Source organism: Petromyzon marinus, chromosome 38 (assembly GCF_048934315.1).
Source record: "Petromyzon marinus isolate PM22_M1 ecotype Great Lakes invasive population chromosome 38, UKy_Petmar_22M1.pri1.0, whole genome shotgun sequence".
Taxonomy (NCBI): Eukaryota; Metazoa; Chordata; class Hyperoartia; order Petromyzontiformes; family Petromyzontidae; genus Petromyzon; species Petromyzon marinus.
The window spans coordinates 11,371,679-11,399,063 of NC_133704.1; the positions used below are offsets into that span (position 1 = coordinate 11,371,679).

At 48.3% G+C, this 27,385-nt stretch overlaps 1 protein-coding gene across 1 annotated transcript; it reads left to right on the forward strand.

Moving 5' to 3' along the window:
• Window positions 1-1,146: 1,146 nt before the first annotated feature.
• Window positions 1,147-26,922, forward strand: VPS9D1 (VPS9 domain containing 1). Its single transcript, XM_032967571.2, has 16 exons — window positions 1,147-2,347; window positions 9,693-9,789; window positions 11,346-11,450; window positions 12,389-12,611; window positions 13,017-13,128; window positions 13,393-13,455; window positions 13,703-13,755; window positions 14,815-14,902; window positions 17,003-17,088; window positions 19,165-19,523; window positions 20,031-20,219; window positions 21,974-22,103; window positions 22,939-23,198; window positions 23,764-23,842; window positions 24,217-24,321; window positions 25,731-26,922. Exons 1-16 carry the CDS (start codon window positions 1,523-1,525, stop codon window positions 25,828-25,830), a joined length of 2,874 nt encoding a protein of 957 aa, XP_032823462.2. The 5' UTR covers window positions 1,147-1,522; the 3' UTR covers window positions 25,831-26,922.
• The last annotated feature ends 463 nt before the right edge of the window (window positions 26,923-27,385 follow it).

Consider the following 27,385-nt stretch of genomic DNA (forward strand, 5'->3'; position numbering starts at 1 on the left):
TTCACTAACACATGGATCTTCTTTGGTTCTTTCGGTAAAGTCACGTAGAATGAGAATAAAATAATAAAATAACACATTAATAAAATAACCCAATACAAAATTATTTTATTGTGTTATTTTATTATTTTATTCTCATTCTACGTGACTTTACCGAAAGAACCAAAGAAGATTAATCCTTGCAGTCACGAAAGCTTTAAATCAAAACATGGGATGGACTTTTTTTATTTACAATGTCCAATAGTGTATTGTATTACATTGCTCTGTTTTTACTTTTTTTCCATTTCTTGTTTCATTGTATGTAATGGCAGAGATTAGGGATTCATAAAGTACAACCATAACCACAATCATATAAACAGAAATCTACGCATTGATTTATATGAAGACAAGTCCAGATATTGTGGCCAAGGTTTAGCAAATTGTTTTTATTTAGATAGCACAGCAATTCATTTTTTATACCAAAATATTGGTGGGGTGGGGGGGGTACATTTTAAGCATATTTGAATATTGGGGGGGATGTCTATTATAATAACGGACTTGATGCACAGGAACTCCGAGGTATGAAGACATTTCCACTGTTGGGGCTGGATCTTGATGGGGGGACATGAACCCTTGGTGGGAAGGAATACGCACACATGTCAACTCATTATCAGTGCCCTACCTTATTACAGACCAATTCAGACCTTACCGGTCACCCCGTGCCCCTTAGAAATCTCAACGTCCATCCTACAAAGAAACACAAATAGACAAAAAAATAGTATTTGCCCCTTTTGAAACGACTGTACGCTGTTTGGACCTGAATACTATAATTTCCCTGCACAAGAAGACGGAGTAAACCGTATGGGTTGACAGTATGAATACGCTGTGCAGTAACATTAACAGTACAATATTATTAGTAATTAAAAAAAAAACAAATATAAACGAAAAATCATCGGGCACGTGGAAGGGGCAGGAGGCTGCGTTGCGCAAGCGGCGATGAGGAGGCGAGGGGGGTGATGAGAATGAAAGAGCAGCGGCAGGAAGAGGAGGAAGAGGAGGAGGAAGAGACGATTTGAGGAAGGGAGAATGAGAAGCGGGAGAGAGGATCGTGTTTACGACTTGCGCACAGATCCGGTGTGGGGGGGGGGGGGTGAAGGTGAAGAGGTGGGGTCTGAGGAGTGGAGAGTAGGAGACGTGATGAAGAGGAGTGAGGAAGAGGAGTGGAGAGTAGGAGACGTGATGAAGAGGAGGAGTGGAGAGTAGGAGACGTGATGAAGAGGAGGAGACAGAGGAGGAGGAGTGGAGAGTAGGAGACGTGATGAAGAGGAGGAGTGGAGAGTAGGAGACGTGAGGAAGAGGAGGAGGAGACAGAGGAGGAGTGGAGAGTAGGAGCCGTGATGAAGAGGAGGAGACGTGATGAAGAGGAGTGGAGAGTAGGAGACGTGATGAAGAGGAGTGGAGAGTAGGAGACAGAGGAGGAGGAGTGGAGAGTAGGAGACGTGATGAAGAGGAGGAGACAGAGGAGGAGTGGAGAGTAGGAGACGTGATGAAAAGGAGGAGGAGACGTGATGAAGAGGAGGAGACAGAGGAGGAGGAGTCTCGCTGCTTCTCATTACTGCCCCAACGAGAGCGACCCCTGGGTTACCGCTCAGCCTCACATCGAAGTCTCGGCCTCTGTCTCTCTACCCCGGGGTCCCTGGCTCCCCCCGCGTCCCCCTCATCACCCCCGGGGTCCCTGGCTCCCCCCGGGTCCCCCTCTACCCCAGGACCCCCCCAGGACCCCCCCGACCCCCACACCTCACCGCCGTCTCCTCTCTCGCCCCGCTGCCTTCCCGACGCGGGCGGAGCGGCCTCGGGGCCTGGGGTGCTCTGTGTGGGGGTCTGTGTGGGGGTCTGTGTGTGGGGGTGGTGTGTAGTGTGTGGGGGTCTGTGTGTGGGGGTGTGTGTGGGGGTCGGTGTGTGGTGTGTGTGTGGGGTGTGTGTGTTGGTGTGTGTGTGTGGGGTGTGTGTGTGTGGGGTGTGTGAGGTGTGTGTGTGTTGGTGTGTGTGTGTGTGGGGTGTGTGTGTTGGTGTGTGTGTGTGTGTTGGTGTGTGTGTGGGGTGTGTGTGTTGGTGGTGTGTGTGTGGTGTGTGTGGTGTGTGTGTTGGTGGTGTGTGTGTGGTGTGTGTGTTGGTGTGTGTGTTGGTGTGTGTGTGTGGTGTGTGTGGTGTGTGTGTTGGTGTGTGTTGGTGTGTGTGGTGTGTTTGGTGTTTGGTGTGTTGGCGAGCCGGGCTCCTGCCCGCGATGTCGGAGCGGGACGGGTGGCCCTTGCAGGGCGCCATGAGGATGGTGAAAGCGGCCGTGCAGCTCGACGCCGAGGGGAGAGCCCTGGTGAGCGAAGGGGATCGGGATCGGGGGTTCCATTCGTATCGGTTACGGTGGGCTAGGGGCTTGACAGAACCCTTGGGGTGTATCAAGGGGATGGTGGTAGCGAGGTTGGGGCTCACTACCCGATCCATACCAAACACCTGTGGAAAAGAGCTTTGTTGCTCATCGGATTTCTCCTGCACTCTTAAATAGAATGTCCCGATTCTAAGGGATGGGGATGACGGAGTGCTGGAACAAGATGATCCCCAACAGTCGGGACGCATGGTTATCTTGGTTTATTTTTACACTGGCATTAAAACAAAATAGCGTCGTTTATTCTTTAAGTTAATGTTTAATCTGTTATCGTTGTTCGTATCTAAACATTGTTCAGCCTTCCTTTTCAGATGACATTTAAAAGTGGAAAGACAATTTGACCAAAGACGAACGAGTTCAATTCACGTTTATGTATGCCAAAGAAGGCAGCTGTAATATTTAAAAACAAAGTCCTAAATTAATTTCAGAAGATAATTCAAGCATGCATTAATGTAAATGGAATTCAGTCCGAACATGTTGTTATAATGCATGAAATAATCCCGATGTGATGTGTTCAAATAATATAATCGCCCTACGTGCCCTGACTTTTGGGCCATCCTGTATAGTTCTGGATGTGGTAGGATGAGTAGGCACTGTGCCTAGCGCCTACTCACCCAGCCACCCACTCACCTACTCACCCAGCCACCCAGTCACCTACTCACCCATTCAACCACTCACCCAGCCACCCACTCACCTACTCACCCATTCACCCACTCACCCAGCCACCCACTCACCTACTCACCCAGCCACCCAGCCACCCACTCACCTACTCACCTACTCACCCATTCACCCATTCACCCACTCACCCAGCCACCTACTCACCTACTCACCCAGCCACCCACTCACCCACTCACCCATTCACCCACTCACCCAGCCACCTACTCACCTATTCACCCAGCCACCCACTCACCCATTGACCCACTCACCCACTCACCCATTCACCCACTCACCCAGCCACCTACTCACCCAGCCCCCCACTCACGCAGCCACCCACTCACCCATTCACCCACTCACCCATTCACCCACTCACCCACTCACCCAGCAACCTACTCACCCACTCACCCAGCCACCCACTCACCCAGCCACCCACTCACCCTTTCACCCACTCACCCATTCACCCACTCACCCATTCACCCACTCACCCATTCACCCACTCACCCAGCAACCTACTCACCCACTCACCCAGCCACCCACTCACCCAGCCACCCACTCACCCTTTCACCCACTCACCCATTCACCCACTCACCCAGCCACCCACTCACCCAGCCACCCACTCACCCACCAGGGCCGTATTATCCAAAAGGCCACAGTAGGCACCATGAGCCTACAAAAACAAATGTAACCATGTTATTTTGTTTGTATGATAAAAAATGTAACCAACATATCTTCTTGACTAAATATATTTATAAAGCAAGGATAGGCACAGTGTATATACACAGAGGCAGAATCATTGCAAAATTAGCAAATGACACCTTCAAATTGTGTTTTTCGTACAGTCAAGCGAATGACCGGCGGCAGCAGTGCCAGCTGTAGAGAGTTATCACTGAAAGCCCTCGAAACACAAGTGTCCAGGGTTTACAAGAACCTTCATCCGGTCCTGCTAGAGGGGGGAATCGCCTTCTACCTGGCAACCCGGGGTGCATGTTCAATCAATTAATTTGTTCGTGCTCCCAGCCGATGTGTGACACCACAGGGCGGCCCTGTCCAAGTGAGAGACAGGGAATGTCCCGTGCCCTGCTGTTAGAGTGGAGCCAGCCTCCCAATGCATCTTAGAGTCCTTCCTATTCGATCCCCAACAAGGGAAAAAAAGTTTCCCCACGCATATTATACCGTAGGCCATGTGTGGTTATAAACAACTAATGTTGAGATGTATAAGATGTGTATGTAGGGGATGGGGTGTGTGGGGGGGTATAGGAAAAGGTGGTTATCTTTGGGGTGTGTACGACTCTTAGGGTGTTGATGTGTCAAACGTAGGAGGTGTGTGTAGGAGTATACAGTGAGGGAAAAAAGTATTTGATTCTCTGCTGATTTTGTACGTTTGCCCACTGACAAAGAAATGATCAGTCTATAATTTAAATGGTAGGTTTATTTGAACAGTGAGAGACAGAATAACAACTAAATCCAGAAAAACGCATGTCAAAAATGTTATAAATTGATTGGCATTTTAATGAGGGAAATAAGTATTTGACCCCTCTGCAAAACATGACTTAGTATTAGATTTGAAGCTTTCGTAACTGCAAGGATCCATACTCTTTGGTTCTATTCGGTAAAGTCACGTAGGTAAAAAAAGAGCATGACTTAGTACTTGGTGGCAAAACCCTTTTTGGCAATCACAGAGGTCAGACGTTTCTTGTAGTTGGCCACCAGGTTTGCACACATCTCAGGAGGGATTTTGTCCCACTCCTCTTTGCAGATCTTCTCCAAGTCATTAAGGTTTCGAGGCTGACGTTTGGCAACTCGAACCTTCAGCTCCCTCCACACATTTTCTATGGGATTAAGGTCTGGAGACTGGCTAGGCCACTCCAGGACCTTAATGTGCTTCTTCTTGAGCCACTCCTTTGTTGCCTTGGCCCTGTGTTTTGGGTCATTGCCATGCTGGAATACCCATTCATGACCCATTTTCAATGCCCTGGCTGAGGGAAGGAGGTTCTCACCAAAGATTTGATGGTACATGGCCCTGTCCATCGTCCCTTTGATGCGGTGAAGTTGTCCTGTCCCCTAAGCAGAAAAACACCCCCAAAGCATATTGTTTCCACCTCCATGTTTGACGGTGGGGATGGTGTTCTTGGGGTCATAGGCAGCATTCCTCCTCCAAACACGGCGAGTTGAGTTGATGCCAAAGAGCTCCATTTTGGTCTCATCTGACCACAACACTTTCACCCAGTTGTCCTCTGAATCATTCAGATGTTCATTGGCAAACTTCAGACGGGCAGGATTTCAATCCTTCACGGCGTAGTGTGTTACCAATTGTTTTCTTGGTGACTATGGTCCCAGCTGTCATGAGATCATTGACAAGATCTTCCCGTGTAGTTCTGGGCTGATTCCTCACCGTTCTCATGATTATTGCAACTCCACGAGGTGAGATCTTGCATGGAGCCCCAGGCCGAGGGAGATTGACAGTTCTTTTGTGTTTCTTCCATTTGCAAATAATCGCACCAACTGTTGCCACCTTCTCACCAAGCTGCTTGGAAATGGTCTTGTAGCCCATTCCAGCCTTGTGTAGGTCTACAATCTTGTCCCTGACATCCTTGGAGAGCTCTTTGGTCTTGGCCATGGTGGAGAGTTTGGAATCTGATTGATTGATTGCTTCTGTGGACAGGTGTCTTTTTTACAGGTAACAAGCTGAGATTAGGAGCACTCCCTTTAAGAGTGTGCTCCTAATCTCAGCTCGTTACCTATATAAAAGACACCTGGGAGCCAGAAGTCTTTCTGATTGAGAGGGGGTCAAATACTTATTTCCCTCATTAAAATGTTAATCAATTTATAACATTTTTGACATGCGTTTTTCTGGATTTTCTTGTTGTTATTCTGTCTCTCTCTGTTCAAATAAACCTACCATTTAAATTATAGACTGATCATTTCTTTGTCAGTGGGCAAACGTACAAAATCAGCAAGGGATCAAATACTTTTTTCCCTCACTGTATACAGTCGTTGTGCGCATTGTACATGGGGGTCCAGATGTCTTGTGACCCCAATTTCACGTTATCAAACTTAATATTTTTTTTAACAGGAATGCATATGCAAAGGAACAAAACTGTTAGGGGTCAATTAATTGGGGGGGGGGGGGGGGGGTGTCAGAAGACATCTGCATCACCCTGCATTACATGAAAACTCAATAATGTTATGAGTTAGTACTGTAGTTTAAAATCATCGAATTGTGTACGATTATTTTGTTAATGATTTTCGATTGTCATTACAGACATTTTTACGTGCGCTGTTACCATAAAAAACACACAACGTTGTATAGTACAATGTTGTGTTGGGCATGTATCTCGTATAGGAAATCACCGTGCATTCAACCCTCGAGTTTATTACAGACTTGTCATTCTGCATAGGCTTAGTCTACTGTCCCCATGTTTTAGATGTGCGGGCAGATATGTACGTTAGGTACAGTACCACCCCTAACATGAAATTCTTATGCTTAACCTTAAAACCTTGTTCCTGACCCCTAACCATTGACTCCTATTGCTAATTATTAACTGCATCTTAATCCTGAGCCCACAAAACCCAACGCCTAACCCCTAAAGACTGACTTATAATCCAACACCCTTACCCTTATCCCAAAACCCTACCCTTAAATCACAACCCCATATCTCTAACCACTAACTCCTAACTCTAAAACGCTAACGCGTACACCCTGACCCCTAAAGACTGACTTATAATCCAACACCCTAACCCCTTATCCCAAAACCCTACTCTTAAATCACAACCCCATATCTCTAACCACTAACTCCTAACTCTAAAACGCTAAGGCGTACACCCTAACCCCTAACGACTGACTTATAATCCAACACCCTAACCCCTTATCCCAAAACGCTACCCTTAAATCACAACCCCATATCTCTAACCACTAACCACCAACTCCTAACTCTAAAAAGCTAACGCATACACCCTAACGGCCTAACCCCTACCCATAAAGCTGTAAAACGAAACAGCTCCCAATCTTAACCCCTAAATCTTAAGTTTTAAACAACACACAAAAACGTGTAACCCTAAACCCTAACGCCTTAACCCTACACAAAAAAAAACTATTTAAATGACATCCCTTAACTACTGTATTTCATGAACTGACACTCAAGAAATCCCTGTGGTCTAAAAATGTGGTCTATCAGTTAAGACAAATCTGTGGTGAGGGCATTCGTAGTGCCAGAGGCTCAGATTTTTCGTCGTCTCTTCTCTAGAAGGGAGCAGAAGATTCCGAGAGAGGAAGGTTTGTAGAGTTGTCTTGGCTACTCCATTCACTCTGATGTACAGAATTCACACTTAGGCCTTAAGATAGATAGATCAGATAGATAGGTAGATCCTTTATTGTCATTGTCACCAGTACAACGAAATTTAAAGTGCTCACCAGTCAGTACATCATTCATAAATTTAAATAAAACAAGAAATAAAATAAAAGATAATCAATAAATTTTATATATAAAAACTACCCAAGTATACCCACATACCCACATAAAAGTACACTTTATCATTGCACATCCTTATTTTACAGTCAGTTGTATACAGTATTACTTAGTAATTAATTAGCAGTATTGCTGTAGGATAAAAGCTGTGTTTGAATCTGTCCTTGTTTTGACTGATCTGAATCGTCTGCCTGATGGCAACGGCTCAAACAGAGAGTGTCCAGGGTGAGAAGAGTCCTTTATAATGTTCTTCGCTTTTTCGATATTCTCGGCTACACATGAATCTTCCATTAACTTTTTGAACAAGGAATAAGACATAATTACACACAATCACATTCATTTTTAATGCTTTTTTATGTGTACGGTACAAGTGTCATTAAAGGGATGATGTATCTTTGTCCTCATGTGGAGATGAATTGGGGTAGGTGCATTAGTTGTGACATGTGTAGTCCATAATAGAGGTTTTCTGGGTAAGGTCGCATAAATATAAATGAATCGTTAAACCCGCAAACACCCGACAGCCAATTAGTAAGGTTTGTCACGGAAACAAAACGTGCCAATCCATTAACTAGTACAGCACACCGGTGTGTTGGAGAGTAAACCAACAACAACGTTTACAATTTGAGTACTGTGACGTTTTGCAGGTGATTACAACAACCAGCATCGTCAGGCGACAGCCAGAGTTGTGCAGTGCTTGTAATTGTCAACACGTGTAGTGCTTGTAATTGTCAACACGTGTAGTGCTTGTAATTGTCAACACGTGTAGTGCTTGTAATTGTCAACACGTGTAGTGCTTGTAATTGATGTCAAGCGAAACGTGTTGACGTGACGGCGTGCTTGGATGAGGGGTTTTCCACGACCACTGGGCGGTGAGCGAACTCGGTTCGCGAGATGTTACCCCAAGGTGGCTCGGAGCTTGTGAAGCATCGGGAGATATACCAGACAATTCTGGGCCACTGAGCCCGTCTCCCGGTGGCCGTGGAAGTGTCACGTGAGGTTATGTTCAGAGTGCGGGCTTATCTAGCGGTACGTGTGAATGCATGCGCTGCATATATATGGGGAATTGCCCTCTTATTTAAACTATTTAACCAAAAAAACATCCATACCAAGAGGAACGCAACCTATTTTCAAGCTTGTTACAGTATTTGTTGACGCACAATTCAAGGGATGCTGATGGTCACATTCTGTGAACGCTGTGCCAGCACTTGATGCTTATGCGTGTTTACGTTTTGGAGGGCAGGGTTGGGAGAAACCCACGGTCCCACGACCACAACGTCATTTCATACTGCCCCCGGCCACATGAGGCCTGCATCTCAGCTGCACTGATTGGGTACTAGAGGGGAATAGTTTTCAACCTGGCAACATCGTGTCTGTGTTTTTAGCACACTTTAGTCACTTCCGTCACTGCAAAGGCCTCATGCGGTGGCAAACGCCCCCGTACAATTTGCGTTATTATTGGATGACGCCGAGTTGTGAGTTAACGTGGGACTTGCTAACGATATTTGAAATTCCTGTTCGGCCCTCGTGAATGAAAAGGTTCCCCACCCCATGTTGTATGGTGTTTGTAGACCGCACTATGAACACAACAGAACGCTCTTAACAAATTAATCAATAACACTGCCTTAAATAGAAAATGTATAATCAGCGACGTTTTGGGCAAGGGAATTGTCAAGGGAACCTATTACAATTTTTAGTCGACGGATAAACTTCATCTGCTAATCGTCCCAGCTGTACAGAGCAGTGTGTGTGTGTGCTTAATATCTCAACCATTATTCGGAAGGAAAGATCTCACCAAGAAGATGCTACTCCAAATGTGGCCATTTCATTTCTGGATGTTTTAACAGCCAATGATGATACATTTTAATTCCTGCCAATTCATCTGTCTTTTTTCTCGGGTTAACTGCTCAGAGACATCTCATTTGGTTCCCACTCCAACCGCCTTTATAAATGGTACGAGGACTCTGCACCTCCGATTAGCACGGTTGGCTACGCACGGTGCGAAAGAAGTTCAGCATACATGCAGTACATACATATGACCCCTTGTCATTCTCCTGGCTGCTCTCCGGATGTCTCTAGAGTTGTGTGCGAGTTGGCGATGTTGAAGCCCCACAAGGTTGTATCCGGAGCTGATGAGCACGTGTGGGTGTCTGCAGGATGCGTACCGCGCCTACCTCTCCAGCATCGCCCACGTTAGCCAGGCACTGCTCACCGTTGCTGAAGAGAGACCGGCAGCCAATGGGGCCACTGCTGGTAAGACGTGGGGGCGAATACAGCCACACTGATCGCATTGCACGGTGGGCCAGGAGATTGCGGTATAGCAAGTTGGCTTCTGACCACCGTCTGTGCAGACCTTTGAATGATATCTGATCGAATGTGTGAGGTTTTTTTTCTAGGTCCTCCAATATGATCCTGTCTTTTGGCAAGACTGACCCTTGCCATAGGAACCGAGACACATATGCATAGCACAGTGATAGTGTAGTTTTCGTTTACACAAAGGCATTTTACGTAAGGATATTATTTGCTATAGTACCACACCAGGTCAAAGCTGGGTATACCGAGTAAATGCTTATTTCATACAAGTTGTAAGCACAAAGCATAGCTTATTAAGGCTTGTTAGGTTAGAACAGCAAGGGTACTTTGGAGATGGAGCAATAAAATCAACTGGTGTGCAGGTGGCTGTATGGATTGTTATATCACGGGACCATGAGAGATGGCGACTTGCAGCACACGTATATCCTTGTTTGTTTACATGTTCGTATAATAGTCACACATTCTATTTAATGTTTCTGTAACTTAATTTATGATGTTGACTTAAAGCTTTCGTGACTGCAGGAATTTATACTCTTTGGGTCTTTCAGTAAAGTCACGTAGTTAGAAAAATAATAAAAATCACGACGTTTCAATCGCAACACGAGCAATCGTCTTCAGGTGAAAAAATACAGCAGACGTTAGGAGAACTATCCTGCCTCAACAGCTCGCCTGCTGTATTTTTTCATCTGAAGACGATTGCTTGTGTTACGATTGAAACGTCGTGATTTTTATTATTAATATGATCAGTATAAACATAATCTGCCCGAGTCTACTCATGCTGCAAGTAATTGTTTGACCTGTATATATGAGCAATATTTTTTACTTCTGATGACAGTTGTTTTTATTCTGATTTATTTGCTTCATTGGCTGATTTATTGATTTGTTTTGCAGAGTAATATTTGTGACCCAGGTCACTTGCACATGAGACTCATCCTGGTCTCTTGAGTTTTCACCTGGTTCAACAAAATAAACTTGGCAGTTTGGAGATGTGTTACATTTTATCTATGTAGTTTATTGTAAAAATTCGGTCACAGTCCCTGTGATCACTGTTACGTTGCAATTATGGCTTTAGTTTTTGGTGATTTGGAAAAGTTTTTTGGCTTGGACATGTTTGTTTTGTTGTAGTACGGAGTTAGACTGATGGCTTTAATCTAAGTTTTCTTGTGGTTGTTGTTGTTTGACTTGCATCCCACTGGGATTTTTTGCAAACAGCGTTGGTGTACGGTGCTTTTTTCAGGAATATTTTGCTGTTTTTTTTCATGGATTTTCTGTTTGCACAGTCACACATAGTCACTTTAAGATGTTTTTCTTGTTCGTTTTTTTGTTTGTTGTTGCACCCGATTCAAGAGCCGAATGGCTCACAGGGCTATACCAAAATAAATAAACAAAACTAAACCTGGCAGGTGAATTATCATGGATGATGATTATGATGACAACGAGTGGCGTATCGCTGCCACCACTGTCCTGTGCAGAGTGGTGTTCTCTTTACCATGCAGGCCTCTCTGCCCTGGAGGACAAGCTGCTGAGGCTGGTGGAGCACAGCGTGGAGCGTGCACGGGCGACAGGCACAAGTCTGCCGGTGCAGCGTGACCACTGTGCCGGTGAGGCAGCGGTGGCCACTTCACCAAACGCTGTGGTCAACCTTTTGGTGGATCTCAATGGGCCCTGCGATCCACCAGAAGGCAATGACCAACAATTACCCACATAATATACTATAGACATATACTATAGATATATACTATAGACATATACTGTAGAAATACACTGTCGATATATACGATAGACATACAAAAATTACTTGGGCCATGTATTGGTAGTTTTTTTTAAATCTATGTGTATGAATTCTTAGTTGGGGATTTTTACCTGCCATCGGTCGTAATGAAGGTTGTCGTCTGCTTATTCACGTATCGGCCACCGCTGCGGTAACACCAGCGCGTCGCGCCCCCGTGTAGGATCGCGCGCGATGCGGTTTGCAATTCTTGAAAAGGTTCACCGCAACATCCCTGCAGCCTGCCCCCTGCTTCCCCCCGACCAGAGTCGGTTGACCATTTCGTCGCGGTTAAGGATCGTGATTTGATTCGGAATTCGGTGATTTTCCCATTGTGCATTACGTCAACCGATCATGTTAACTCTCGCCTCCGTGGAAGATGTCAGCGAGCACCGAGTACTTATCACTGAATACAGGAGGTTCTTGCTTCTCTGTGATCGGTATTCATCTATCATCGTACTTAGGCATCTAATCATCGAACGATTTATAGATTAAAATAAAAAAAAACATTGCTAGCACAGACGATACATGCACCTAATTGTGCATATTAATGAAGAGTTTCAATTGCATATGTCGTATTTCAGGGTTCGGGTAGCGTCTGCTCACGGACCACGTGACATCATATGGCACGAATCATAATTCATCGACGGGGAAAATGATTACATTCCTAATCAAGCCCTGATTAAAATGCTTCAAATGACGCGCAGTGTGTGTGGGCGTGTGCACGTGCGCCGGTGATGCCTGGTAGTAACCTCCGGCGTCGCTGGACAGATGGGTGCAGAGACGTGCACGTGGCTGGCAGCGCAGGAGAACGCGGCGCAGACGCGGATGGTGGCTGCCCTCCCAGCGTGAAGACTGCGGCACAGCCAGGCCCGGAGTCCACAGTTGAGGGCGACCGGCCGCTGCCCAAGCCTTGGACGAACATCCCCTGTGCCTTCCCCTCCCCGACGCTCTTCCAGAAACAGCAGCAGGAAGCATCGGTCTCCTTCAAGAGGTGTTTTATTTTTCTGTCGCTGCTGTTGAGCACAGTATCCGTGGTAGTAGCAGCTCATCTTTATTTTAACTTGGGCAGGGTAATGATTTTTTTTGGAAGAGCAATGGCAGAGTAGTTCTTGCACCTCCGCTATGGATCGGTGACCTGAGCCGACGGCGAGTGGTGTCGCGGCAACTTATCTTGCTCGTGCCGTCTTGCTTGGATTGTCGTCGTCGTTTCTTCTGTCCTGTTCGTTCCGTTATCTTACACGTTTGCCTACGGTTCACATAAATGTTACACGATTCGGGGGGCCACGCTATTCGATTGTTAATGCAGCTGCCTGGCAATAATTCCACTTGTTTTGTTGATGACAAGATGGCTGTTGTCAGGGACGCATCCTCAACGTTGAATTGTTTGCGGTGGCAGGAAGTTGGGCCCGGTAGAGGAGGCACGTGTGCAGAACATGAAGCTGATGGCGGCATACCGCGCACGCATGTCTCGACTCGACCCACGGCACGCGTCCGCCAAGACTGCGCTCGTGAGTTATACACGCGCCTCGTCAAGTCTCGCTTCCTCTGCCCATGGCTGACTGTTTTCGTCCACTGGTTCCCAATCCAATCCCGAATCAATTTCAAGATCGCAAACCGTCTTCAGCATTCTCCATCGACTCACCCCCCTGCTTACCTCTCCCATCTCATCTCAACCTACTCCCCACCGTGCGCTCACTGCCCCCGCAATGCAGTTGGCGGTAAATGAATTAAATTACGCATGAGCTCAGGATTGTTGCGTGTGACCCATACAGAACCTGAGCTTGGAGCGGCGAATGATGGAGAATCTTCTCATTGCCAAGGCGCAGGAGACCGCCGTATCCTACCCCCTGGCTCTTAATCTCCGCGGCCCATGGGCGCGCCTCTGCTCTCGAACACCACTCGGCGTTGGGGTTGGGCGGCGGAAGTTTGGCAGTGCAGTGGTAACACTTCAAGTGTCTCGCAGCAAGAAGGAGTCCGAGGTTCGATTCCCAACTCCGTGGAATTTGTCTGCCCTCCCTCCTGTTCTGCGCAAACACTGTGGCCTGTTCCTACAGTCGTGCCTTGACTAGAACCATCTCTCAGCTGCAGCGGAAGATGGTGGAGCGAAGACAGAGGCTGAGGGAGGAGGCTGACAGGTGAGCTTACTGGAGGTCCCCTGGGAATTCGCTGCCTCCCTGTGTGGTAAATCTGTTGGGTCTCCCCAAAGCTCCCCTAAACAAATTGTCAACGTCCCCCCCCCCCCCCCACCAAAAAAAACCCTTTAACAATCCCCAAAAAACCTTCCGGAAGGAAGTTTAAATCTGTAAATGATGAGGAAATTCATCACAACATAAACGTTAGGGCAAGCCCAGAAACAAACGGTTTCGACAGTACACTACAACGTGCACTGTATGTACAAAGGCTCTCAGCCTCGTGCATAATGCACAAGCCACCAGTTCCTGAAGAACTGCATTTTGGTCATCTTGTTTGAAGTCAGCATCAATAAAATTGAGATAATGTGACCAACCGACGGATAGCAGTTAGACAAGGCGACAACTGTAGCCCGGCTTCGTCATTATTAGGACTCGTGAGTACAGCCACCAGTGCTCACGGCTGTCTAGAGTAGGCCCAGGACTGGATTAAATATCATCGCTGATGTTAGCTTTGGCCAGGAATTGAACTCTCGTCACCAGGCCCGTAGCGCGGTGTGCTTACTACTGCGCCACCGCTCCACCTTCAATACAAGTTTCAAGTTTTCAAGTTTCATGTATTAGGTATAGCCCTGTGAGCCATGCGGCTCTTAAGTCGGGTGCAACCGCAACAAACAAAATTTGAACACAGAACATCTTAAAGCGACAGCGCGTAACAGAAACATCCTGGAATAAACCAGCAAATATTCCACGCAAAAAAAACTTATAAAAACGCTGTGTGCAAAAATCAGTGTGGTGCAAGCCAACACCAACAACCATAAGACAATTTAGATTAACCATATGTTTTCAAATCACCAAAATAAAGCTATAAAAACAATGTAACAACAGTAATCATAGGAAATGTGCACACACGCACGCACACACACACACACGCATGCACACACACACACGTACACACATCCCCACCGATCCCTTCACATTCTCGGGCGACGTTCACACAAACGCCAAACGACCGCGCAAAGCAAACGCGTTGCCGACGTCTCCTTCCCCCCCTGTGCGTGGCAGGCGCCTCTCCCAGAATGCCGCACCATCGGCCACGGAGCCGGAGCGACGCAGCGTGTTGGCCCGCGTGCTGGAGTACGAGCAGGACAACGTGAGTCTCTCTCCGCTACTCCGCTCGCACGGCTCCTCCACTCTCCTGGTGGAGCCAAAGTGAACGAGGGCTCTTGGAGTTGTTCACACGGGGAGCCGGCCACCAATTTGGTGGCCTTAACCGTGTTTCGCTCGCGCGTTTGTACATCCTTTGATTTCTGGTGTCGTGTGTGTGTGTGTTGGCGTGTACCGCTGCTTTCAAGTAATCTTGTGTTTGTGTATTATATTTGTTGATGCCTGTGCGTATGTGTTGTTTTGTGTTTCATTGTCAGTCCACGTGCGTGTTGGCTGGCAAAAAAAATAACCCCCAACTCCTCGGGGTGGTTTGCCGGTCGGTAACGCTGCGGTGGCTGTGAGCAAATGCTGTTTGGGGGAAGGCCGATGCTTATCATCGGCTGTTACCCTCCTGGCATTTGCAGCCACCACAGTGGCCAATGGGGGCTCACGAAGGGTGAGAGGGGCTGATAACACTATGTAACACAATTTTTATTCCTGGGGTAGTAAGGGTTATTTCGTAATTGCTTATGCCTAAAAAGTATAGAAAATGGCTATTATTCCCCACAAACTTTGTTTTTGTGACCAGGACAGTGATATTTAGAAATTAACCTATTTTCAATGAGAATACAGGAGAATTTGTATATTTTCGTTCACATAAAGTCAGAAAAAAAGAACAAATAAAAATGAACATGTATTTATACAAAATTAATACAAAAATGACTATAAAATATTTTGAAGTGAGTAGTTTTTCGAGATTTACGATTATACTATAAATCACTTTCACTAATTAGTCCCCAAATGTAGTCTCCCATCATGTTCTCGTTATACTGTCCTTGGTAGCGGCGTTCAAAGTCCAGTATATCCTGGTGGAAGCGCTCGCCTTGCTCCTCCGAGTACGCTCCTATGTTCTCATTGAATTTATCAAGATGAGCATCAAGAATATGGACTTTGAGGGACATTCTACAGCCCATTGTGCCGTAGTTCTTCACCAGAGTCTCAACCAGCTCCACATAGTTTTCGACCTTGTGATTGCCCAGGAAGCCACGAAACGCTGTGACAAAGCTGTTCCAAGCCGCTTTCTCCTTACTAGTGAGCATCTTGGGGAATTCATCGCACTCCAGGATCTTCTTTATCTGTGGTGCGACGAAGACACCGGCTTTGACCTTTGCCTCAGACAGCTGAGAGAAGAAGTCTTGAAGATACTTGAAGGCTGCCGACTCCGTATCTACAGCTCTGACAAATTGTTTCATAAGGCCAAATTTGGTGTGCAGTGGTGGCATCAGCACCTTCCGGGGGTCCACCAGTGGCTCCCACTTGACGTTGTTCCTCCCCACAGAGAACTCGGTCCGCTGTGGCCAGTCCCTCCTGTGGTAATGCGCCTTGGTGTCTAAATCTTTTGTAGTAATTTTTGTGAATTACTTTAGTATAAATACATGTTAAGTTTGATTCATATGTTGGTTTTTTTTCTGACTTTATGTGAACGAAAAGACACAAATGCACACGTTTTCTCATTGAAAATAGGTAAATTTCAAAATATCACTGTTCTGGTCACAAAAGCAAAGTTTGTGGGGAATAATAGCCATTTTCTGTACTTTTGAGGCATAAGCAATTAGGAAATAATACTTACTACCCAGGAACAAAATAAATAAATTTGTTACACAGTGTAACCCCTTCACCTTCAACTCAGTTACCACTAAACCATGAGTGACGCTCACAACGAGCGGAGTGCCGGGTGGCTGAAATGCAGCAAGTTGCCACAGCAGGGAGCACAGATGGAGAATCTTCCAGTCATTCTCAGTCAGGCAACCCACGGCACCAGTGTCTGTTCCGTGACCTCCTGCCAGCGAGCTTTCCGACACTTCACATGGCCTCAAAGTGCACCTAGTCTGGCACAAGCGCCGTGTTGACGTTACCACCACTTGGTGGCGAATGGCGGGTTGTTGTGCGTTTAAGCTCCGTGTGTGTGTGTGTGCGCGCGTCTGCGTCCTGTACGTGTGTGTGTGGGTATGTGTGCGTGTGCTTATACTCTGTACTTACGTGGTGTGTACGTGTCTGCATGCATGTGCCCGTGTTTTTGTCTTTATGCGCGCGTTCGGGATGCCAGGAGTGGCCGAGACAGTGGAAGGCTCGGCTCAGGGAGCGCCCGGACGACTCCACGCTTGTCTCGGCTCTCATCTCCACGCTGCTCAGGTGCCACTCGGTCTCCTTGCTCTGCCTCTGGTACAACTCCAGAGCGACGTGGCTCGCGGCGTCCCCCCTGCTCAAGCGACCACGAGGGAGGGGGGGGGGCAGCGCGCTCATCACCACTCGCAACCCAGAGCTAGCGTTGGAAATTTCACATTCCGATAGCAAAAGCCAGTCTGTCCGTCACGTGTTTTTCTTATTTATTTTCGTGGGGCGGGGAGGGGGGAGGGCAATCCCCTTAAAAATTTAATATAATAAAAATAATAGTTTCCTCTCTCGAAGATGAATAATTAAATGGCGTGCAAAGCAGTGTTAGCTGCGTCTCTATGCTACGTATTAGACGCGACGCACCCAGGACAGTCTGCCTGTAAGGCCGACGAGGAACTGACACTTGCTCCTGTTGCCTACAAACTTTCCCCCGTGTGGTCGGATCGTCAAAGCTTTTAACCGGCACCTATATTGGGCTCTGCAGACCGTGCCAATTGATGGGAATGTTGCAGTTTCTCTTAGGTGGTGGTGGGGGCGATGAATAGCGGGCAGTGTTGGGCTATAATAACCGTGCTGTTGAGGACAATGTGGGTCGTTATTTCGGCGTTTGAATTGTCTCCGCAGTATATACACGGCGTTGAAAATAAAGCGCTGCAATAAACCCTCTTATTGACTTTGAGACGAGAGAATTTTCTACCTTTTTAGACTTGTTGGCTTTTCGTTTTACAGCAGAGCTTGTCTTAAGAGCTGTGTGTGTGTATGCACGTGAAGTTGTGTGTATGCACGCATTCATGCGTGTGCGTTTGGAATTTCAGTCCCAAGTCTCGTCGGTTGAATTCATGTCATCACTCTCTTAGTCTGGTCGACTGAAGCAGTCAAACATCGTGTCCACTCTTGGTGATTCATTGTAGAATTTGGGTGCACGATATCCCCTCCCGTTCCCATATCATAAGCTCAGCATATCGGTGAACTCTGTACAGCATACCCACTCCACTTAAGGACGGTAATTGATTCCATGAAACTCATTAAGTGATTTGGTCGTTATGTGAGTATAAGAGATGCACGTTATTGGCTTAATTCGTTCCGACAGCATAAAAAGTTACCTTTTCACCCAAAAAACGTACTTTACATTATTTATAAACAATGTAAATTAATACGTAAAGGTACTAATAAGGAGGTCCCATGATGATCCTAATAACATTATAAACACATAAGAATAGTATTTTTCCCCTTTTTTCTGGCAACAAAACTGAAACCTTTTTACAATAAATCATGTCTGCATTAACCACAACACTTGTGGTCAAAATTCAAACAAAAAACACTCTGATAATCTATGTGGCATTGTCCTTGAAACTGATTGGTCCACACCAGAAACAGCTTTCTTTTGAGCCTCGTCTCAAACGGTGTTAGACCAGAGGACGCCAAAAGGCATACACAGCACAAAGACAATGACACTATCAGAGTGATGAGGGCTCAGGGTGAGCATCTACATCATGGGACCTCCTTTTGCCAGTACCAAAATATAAGAACAGGTTTTTCCTCTTTTTTTTCTGGCAATAAAACTGAAACCTTTTTACGAGGCATCATGTCTGCATTAACCACAATACTTGTGGTCAGAATGCAAACAAACATTATAAAGACATATCTTAAAAGGAACATGATCAATCGATGCATTAACATTTACCGTTCCGACAGCAGCCCGTCGTTAACAGGGGAAAGGTTGGTAAGCGAGCACGTTGGGCTGTATGGAGGCCCGTCGTTAAGTGATTAGTCATTAACATTGGTGGTCATTAAGAGGTTCTACTGTAAATCCTTTCATAAACACATATGGCCCACTACCGTATTTGGACTTCCTCCGTTCACTTGCGGTCTCTAACAACGTTACTAATTTATCGCAGTCTGCGTCTTCATTCGGACTCGATCATTTTGTCCCGTCAATTTCGTCTCGTCAGTCGGGCTCTGGTCTGGGGTGGGTTACCGTCGTCATCATCAGCGTTCCACCATTACCGGTCCACTCGCAGCCCTCATCGACTTAAAATCGTCGCAAATTTCACAACGATAATTGACACCTGCTTGGCGTTTCATTGCCCGCAGCTGCGGGGAGCACCCCCTGACTCAGCTGCTGCAGGAGCAGCAGCTGAGAGTCTACAAGAAGCTGCACCCCCTTGTGAGCAAATCCACCCAGGGGCAACTCGGGGACGGCGGCGACGGTGGCAGTGGCAGCGGTGGCAGCGGCACCCCGGAGGCAGCAGCAGCAGCGCCAGCGCCCAGTGCCGTCTCTCCCCTCGGCCCAGACGTGGCTTCGCACGGCGCGGATTGTGGGATAACGGAGAGAACCAAGCGGGCCGATGACGGCCACGCAGTCGTGGTGCAGAAGTTGGCACCAGAGTCTTGGGAAGAGAGACCGAGCGTCAAGGCAGGCTGGGAAGCGTCCCCAGACTCCCGCGTGGAAGGTGCGTACGTGCGTGTGCGTCACAAGCTCGCAGCGGATAATCACGACGAGAGGCGCTGTCTGCGCAGAGTGCCCATGCTGAACCCCACCAGCTTATACAATCAAAGTCTCTCTGCTCGATTTGGCATCGCGCGGCGTCTTTACCGTTTGTGGCTTGAACATTCCACGTTTCTACGGCTCTTTGCGACTGTGATTTCAGAAATAGACATGGGTCAGATTCATCACCCCCTTTCACCCAACCCACACTGATCAGTTTGGTGAAGTATGGGAAAACACGGTGTGGGGGATGTCTTCATCCAGCAGTGGATTGACGTAGGGAATAAGTGATTAGAAATGTGGTTTTGTATTTTTGTAAAAAAAAAATGTTTCTCTCGTCCTTCCAGCCAGTAGTCTATTGGTATCCTTAACGTTTAGAAATCCCCCCCTCGGGCAGTGGAACGTGCTTTAGATAAGGCTCTCAAGGGCCGATGTGTACATTGAATGGCCGGCCCGTGCCGTCTGCCGGCAGACGTCCGAGGAGTGTCCAGAGACGGCTCCTTCGAGGAGCTGGGTGTGGAGCTGACCGGGCGTGAGGGCGAGCTGCTTCGTGGCGGCGATGAGGAGGGGGGGAGGGGGAATGCGGCCCTGCGCTTCATGGAGGAGCAAGCATTGCGAGAGCACCTGAAAATCATCGTCAACGATGTGCACACCGGCATGGGTGAGTATAGCCCGCGTCATCATCGTCACCATCCATTGCGTAGCTCTGCGTGCGTTTGATAGCCTTCGTCATCATCGTCTACACCTGCACGGGTGAGAATCCTTCGTAAGCATCGTCATCTGCGTCAACATCGTCGGCATCTGTATTATTGTCAGCATCATTTATCACGTACCGCCTGCGTGGGTGAATGGTTTTAATCATCTACATCTGTATGGAGTATAATTCATGGTCGTCGTAACGCGCGTAAGAGGGCCTTTGTCTGGATGGTAATTAAGCACCTGCATGAGTGTCTGCTCTGTGTATACTGCCTTTTCTCTGTGTGCTGCAGACTGCTGGGGCTGTGCGTGCGCTCCATTTACTGCATGTACTGCACTCTGCTGGAGCTGTGTGTGTACTGCATGTGTGCTATGTGTGCTGCAGACTCTCTGCTGGAGCTGTGTGTGTGCTGCATGTGTACTGCATGTGTGCTATGTGTGCTGCAGACTCTCTGCTGGAGCTGTGTGTGTACTGCATGTGTACTGCATGTGTACTGTGTGTACTGCAGACTCTCTGCTGGAGCTGTGTGTGTACTGCATGTGTACTGTGTGTACTGCAGACTCTCTGCTGGAGCTGTGTGTGTGCTGCATGTGTACTGCATGTGTACTGCAGACTCTCTGCTGGAGCTGTGTGTGTGCTGTGTGCGCTGCAGACTCTCTGCTGGAGCTGTGTGTGTACTGCATGTGTACTGTGTGTACTGCAGACTCTCTGCTGGAGCTGTGTGTACTGCATGTGTACTGCATGTGTACTGTGTGTACTGCAGACTCTCTGCTGGAGCTGTGTGTGTGCTGCATGTGTACTGCATGTGTACTGTGTGTGCTGCAGACTCTCTGCTGGAGCTGTGTGTGTACTGCATGTGTACTGCATGTGTACTGTGTGCACTGCAGACTCTCTGCTGGAGCTGTGTGTGTACTGCATGTGTACTGTGTGCACTGCAGACTCTCTGCTGGAACTGCATGTGTACTGCATGTGTACTGCATGTGTACTGCATGTGTACTGCATGTGTACTGTGTGTACTGCACTCTCTGCTGGAGCTGCGCGTGTACTGCATGTGTACTGTGTGCACTGCAGACTCTCTGCTGGAGCTGCGTGTGTACTGCATGTGTACTGCGTGTGTACTGCATGTGTACTGTGTGCACTGCAGACTCTCTGCTGGAGCTGCGTGTGTACTGCGTGTGTACTGCATGTGTACTGCATGTGTACTGTGTGCGCTGCAGACTCTCTGCTGGAGCTGTGTGTGTACTGCATGTGTACTGTGTGTACTGCAGACTCTCTGCTGGAGCTGTGTGTGTGCTGTGTGCGCTGCAGACTCTCTGCTGGAGCTGTGTGTGTACTGCATGTGTACTGCATGTGTACTGTGTGCACTGCAGACTCTCTGCTGGAGCTGCGTGTGTACTGCATGTGTACTGCATGTGTACTGTGTGCGCTGCAGACTCTCTGCTGGAGCTGTGTGTGTACTGCATGTGTACTGCATGTGTACTGTGTGTACTGCAGACTCTCTGCTGGAGCTGTGTGTGTACTGCATGTGTACTGCATGTGTACTGTGTGTACTGCAGACTCTCTGCTGGAGCTGTGTGTGTACTGCATGTGTACTGTGTGTACTGCAGACTCTGCTGGAACTGTGTGTGTGCTGTGTGTGCTGCAGACTCTCTGCTGGAGCTGTGCGTGTACTGCATGTGTACTGCATGTGTACTGCATGTGTACTGCGTGCACTGCAGACTCTCTGCTGGAGCTGTGCGTCCTGGCATTCGAGCAGCTGGAGTCTCCTGCGGGGCGGGATCAGTGCCTGGCGAGCCTGGAGGAGGCCTTCTTCAAGCCCCTGTGGCCTCCCCTCCTCGCCCTCTTCAGGTATCTGTCCGCTTCCTGTCCAAGTCCAGGCTCAAGACCAACGCGTTCGAGCTACGACCGACTGACCTCCCCCTCTCCTCCGGAATAGCAATGTGTCGAGCCATCTGCACGATGGGCATCATCTCACGGTTTCTGTACACCGGTGGTTCTCTTTACCCTGGGGTGCATGCACCCCCTGGTGGTGCGAGATGCCCTTCCCGGAGGGTGCGAGGCATGGGCAGATTTTTTTTTTAGAAGGTAAATAATGGAAAACACAAATGATGTAAGTAACAATTACTTTGTTTCATCAAACCACCCACGTGTTAACATTATACACGTTTTCAGGATTGGGAACCCAAGGGGTGCAAGTCTTCAGTGAAGGTTAAGAACCACTGGAGTACACTGCCTCGAGACGCATCTGTCTTGGGACGCTACCTGAATCCACGTTGTATCTCCTACGGGACTATTGAATGATGAAAAAAAAACGCCACACCGTGGTTCTTAAAACAAACAATATCATCGGCTTTACTCTTTCTGGCAATAAAACAGGTGCCAAGATGTTCAAAACACCCAATAGAAACCCATTGCAGGGCATCACGTCTGCATCAACCAACACGCACTTGCGGCAAAAAAACATGCAAGCAAGGGCAACGTCCCTCCTTCTTTTTCACCATCTTGATACTGGCAAAAAGGTCCCGTGGATATGTGCAGACGAAAATCGGCGACGTTTTTGAGCGGCGGGCCCCCCTTCTTCGTTGTGTCGAGCCGCACTAAAAGAAAAGCGCGAGCCGCTGGCAGGGTTGGGCGACTTTCTCCCCCACCCCCCCGCCCCCCGCATTTCTCCCCTTCCGCTTAGGATGGTTCACGGCGAGGAGGAGCGGGCGCTGGCGACGTGGATGGCGGCGTACGCCCTCGCGACGCCCGGGGACCTCGGGGTGCCCCCCGAGCTGCGGCTCGTGCCGGGCTCCGGCCGCCCGGGTGGCCCCCGCGACGCCGCCGCGACCGACCTCTCCTCGGAGGGCGACGGCCGAGTTGATTTCCCGTACGGCGCCGCGGTGGAGGAGCTGAGGAACCTCGCCCAGCACTGCTGTCCGCAGCGCAAACTCGACTGCATCGGTAAGACTTGGGCGTGCGTGCGTGTTTGACAAAGCAGTGGCTTTCACACTTGCTTGGTGCGGCGGCCCCCCTAATCAGGATCACTTGGGGCCCCCACACCCTCCTTCTCAAAGCCTGCGCACCCCCTAGCTTACTGAAGTCACGGTACGCAGGTCGCATGCCCACGCCTCTATTAAATGCAGTTCGGCATGTTTCATGTCGTGTATCCGTGTGTTTCGTCGCTGCAATGTGGGACTAATGTACCCCCAAATGTTCTCCTGCACGGTGTGCATGTTGCATCCTGCACCCTTCCCCCCCCCCCCCCCTCCAAAAGGCTTTTGTGGGGGCACAATCCTTGGGCTGAGTACCGCTGCCTATCAAGGCTCTTTTGGGGGATCTTTGTGGACGTTTTTTTAAAAATCAAGATTGAAAACTCATTTCTTGAAAACTCCTTTTTGCATTTAGTTGTCCTCCCCCCCCCCCGCACATCCAAGTAGCTCGGTTGGCTACTACGTACGGGCGTGAAACAAGTTCAAGAGACACACGCATGTTTGTGGCGTGTTGTGCGTGCACGTGTTGGCTGCAGTGCGGACCACGAGGCAGGTGTGTGAGTGCGTGGAGAGCTTCTACGAGCACCAGGAAGCTGGCTTGAGTCCACCCTCAATGTAAGAGGAGCGTAGCGCTAACCCAGCACACACACACTGTCATTGTCATCTCCAGTACGGTCCTGTGGGTGTGTATTTACTGTGGTGTATGTAAAGTATGTAGGTAGTTTTCTTTAATGATTATATATATGCAACGTGTGATTGAATGATTTATGATGGTTGAAATTCAAGACCGTCGCACTACGATAAACATTGTTGGTAATTTGATATTTAAAGCCAGAGCAAATCAGAATGTGTATTGCTACCATTTATAGGCACGTATGTATGATGTTAAACGACTTTCGCATCCTACCTAGCCAACCGTGCTAATTGTAGGTGCGGGGGAAGGACAACTCTGGTATGGTGTGTTCCCGTGCGTGTGTGTGTGCGTGTAGTGGGGCGGACGATCTGCTGCCCATCCTCGCGTTCGTGGTACTGCGGAGTCAGCTGCCCCAGCTCATCTCCGAGTGCGCCGCTCTCGAAGAGTTCATCCACGAAGGGTAAACTTCTCACCGCGATACGGCAAGGGCGGGGAGCCTACTGCGGCTCACAGGCCAGAAACCGTCCCACGACTTCATTTCACACTGCCCTCAAATTCATTTCACACTGCCCGTGTGCACGTACCAGGCCATGCAACTCATTTCACGAGGCCCGTGACCACACGAGGCCCAGGCACTCTGAAGCGACCCGCCAAAGGATATATTATTACCGCAGAAATCATGCCTACACTTATCGGCTACAATAGTGGAATATTTTTTTTAAATGGGAAAAAAATAACTTGGCTTCCAATTGTAGTGCATTAAGTTACGTCTTCTTCTTTGGTTCTTTTGGTAAAGTCACGTAGAATGAGAATAAAATAATAAATTGATAAAATAAATAACACAATAATATTCTCACGACGTTTCGGCCACAACAGAAGCGGCCTTCATCAGGTGAAGGGGACGAGACTGTCTGGAGGACAGCGCTGGAGTGAGAAAGCCACGCTGAGATCATGACCTTTAAGCTGTGTGAGAAGAAACAAAGCGCCTTGACAAAGGAATTAGCATATAATTTAGCATTGAAATGGCTGAGTGATTAGCTTGTGACTGGTCACAGAAAAGGCTATGTTAAAGTTAAAGCATACACATCCGCAAAGGCACCCCTTGACAAAGGAATTAGCATAGAATTTAGCATTAAAATAGCCAAGTTAAAGCATACACATCCGCAGAGGCACTCCTTGACAAACGAATTAGCATAGAAGTTAGCATTGAAATAGCCAAGTGATTAGCTTGTAACTGGTCACAAAAAAGCTATGTTAAAGTCAGAGCATATACATTCACCAAGGCAACTAGTACAAATCAAACAGGATAATTTAGCATTGAAATAAGTTACGTCTTGCCACTACAAGGCTCTCGAACATGTGTGTAGTGCATGCCTGGTTTGTGCATATTTATGTGCACGTATATGTAGCGGTTAACGCGCTGCGCTACGAACCTGGCAGCCCGAGTTCGATTCCCGCTCACGGCCAACACCGGTGGCGATTATCTGAACCGGTCCTGGTGCGGTGTGTAAACATCGCCATTGGGGAGACAAAGGCGGTCGGGCGTGGTGCTGGCCACCCACCCCCTCGTGTACTGTTCCGGCCTTCATAGGTGCTTGCTAACAGCACTTGGCCAAACAGTCTGTTCAGGCTATACGGAGGATCTTTGTCTTTGTTTTTTGGCAGTGGGGAGCACAGGTGGGGGCATCTGCCAACCAACTTGGTCGGTCAAACCATAACATCTGGGTCTGTTGTCCCGTGACCTCCCGCCAGCAGAGCCTTCCACACCTCACGCGAAGGCCTCCAAAGTGCACCTAAGCCGTGGTGACGCCACCGCCACTTAAGAGGCGAATGGCGGCTGTTGTTGTGTGTGCATGTGACCCTGGACAGATACCTGATGGGGGAGGAGGGCTACTGCCTCACATCCGTGCAGACGGCGCTCAACTCGGTGACATCTCTTCCCATACCTTGCGGACAGACGCCAACGTAGCGCCACCTCCTCACAGCTGCGGATCCACGCCTCGGCACTGTCTCTCCTCGGGGCCGCCGCCACCGCCACCAAACACCGAGTGGAAGCGCGACAGGGGAGACCCACGTGCAATCTGGGGTGACGAGTGGTAGGCATGGGCCCTGGTACAAGGAATGAAATGGGACCCCCCCCCCCTTCCTCCCCGTGTTCTGTCTTTGCGCGTCTCCAGCGGTTTCTGCCGAGACGTCTTGGTGCCACGCGAGGAGTTCGTGTGACACCAGCGGCGATCGCAGCCACGCGGCTGCAGGGTTTTAACGCTGCTGCCCCTACCCAGTTGCAATAATCGGCCGCCACCGCTCACCACCCTCCCCCCCCTCCTCCTTTCTCTGCGTAGCTCAGGCAGCACGATAAATGACATCACTGAAGAGCAGGAATTTCTCAGTTTTGGCTCCTCTCCATCAGTGGAATCAGTGGGGGAAAAAACATCACGGATGCAAGAAGGCCGATTTAGTCACATGATCATGTGCAGTACAGCTATATCCCTTTCATGAATACACTTTTTGGCTTTGGACCTCCTGTCGTATGGGGATCGTGGTGAGCAGACCAACGGGAGCATAGAAGTACAGTACAGCAATGTGTTCTGCTGCACTTCCCCTCTGTCGCCCATAATGTAGTCCTGCCGCCTATAATACCTTGTATACATACTTGGCAGTCACATATCCATGGTCAACCCCGATAGGTTTTGGAGATCTGCCGTATTCCGGACGATTTGATCATAGGCAGGTCAAACCAAATATACCGTACACAATAATGAAACAACTTCCGATGCAGTGGTACTTGCCACAAATCTTAGAGGTACGTAATTGTAAAAAAAAAAACTGTGCACCAATGCTGCAATTACAATTTCTGTAAAAGAAGGAATATATGTAGTTTTGTGCAATTATGTTATTGTTGATGTTGCGGTTAAGTAAGCCATATTGCTGCTTGCTTTTATGGCAAGTGCAGCGATGGGGTTCATCGCATGTAGAAGATGGCCTGAAGCCCACAAACCAATGTTACGTCATGAAGAGACTTCTCATCCAAACAGATTATATAATAAAAGCCTAATGGTTATGCAGTTATGTAGTGTGCATTTAAAAAAATCACATTTGCAAAGATCCCCAAAGCTGCAACATGCCAAGCAGGTCAGGCACGATAGATAACGGTCAATAGGTGTCCTGAATTCAGGGGTCAGCGAATTGGAGCCCATGGATGACCGAGGTTCACGATGACAACGATTAGTTTGATGGGATGGACAATTGATAATGATGACAATGGGTGGAGCCCCCCCCCCCCCCCCATGGAGACTGAACTTTACCTCTCACTTGCGAGTCAGTCGCTGACCGGACACAGCCACCTGTAAAGTAATAAAATGATGCCCGTGGGTTTAATAATGGACACTGGTAGAGAGCGCTGGGTTGATGCACTTGTACTGGTTACACCACCAGCCCACAGGGGATTATTGTGTCCGTCCGTCCGTTGTGCATCCAAAAATGGGAGGGGTGGAGAGGGGAGGGTGGGGAGGGGCTGGGTGGGG

Coding starts and splice junctions, on each gene's coding strand:
- VPS9D1 (XM_032967571.2), top strand. CDS start 1,523: ATGAAAAGGAGGAGGAGACGTGATGAAGAGGAGGAGACAGAGGAGGAG. Junction 14,903..17,002: donor TGGAGTACGAGCAGGACAAC/GTGAGTCTCTCT, acceptor TCGGGATGCCAG/GAGTGGCCGAGACAGTGGAA. Junction 17,089..19,164: donor CTCATCTCCACGCTGCTCAG/GTGCCACTCGGT, acceptor CATTGCCCGCAG/CTGCGGGGAGCACCCCCTGA.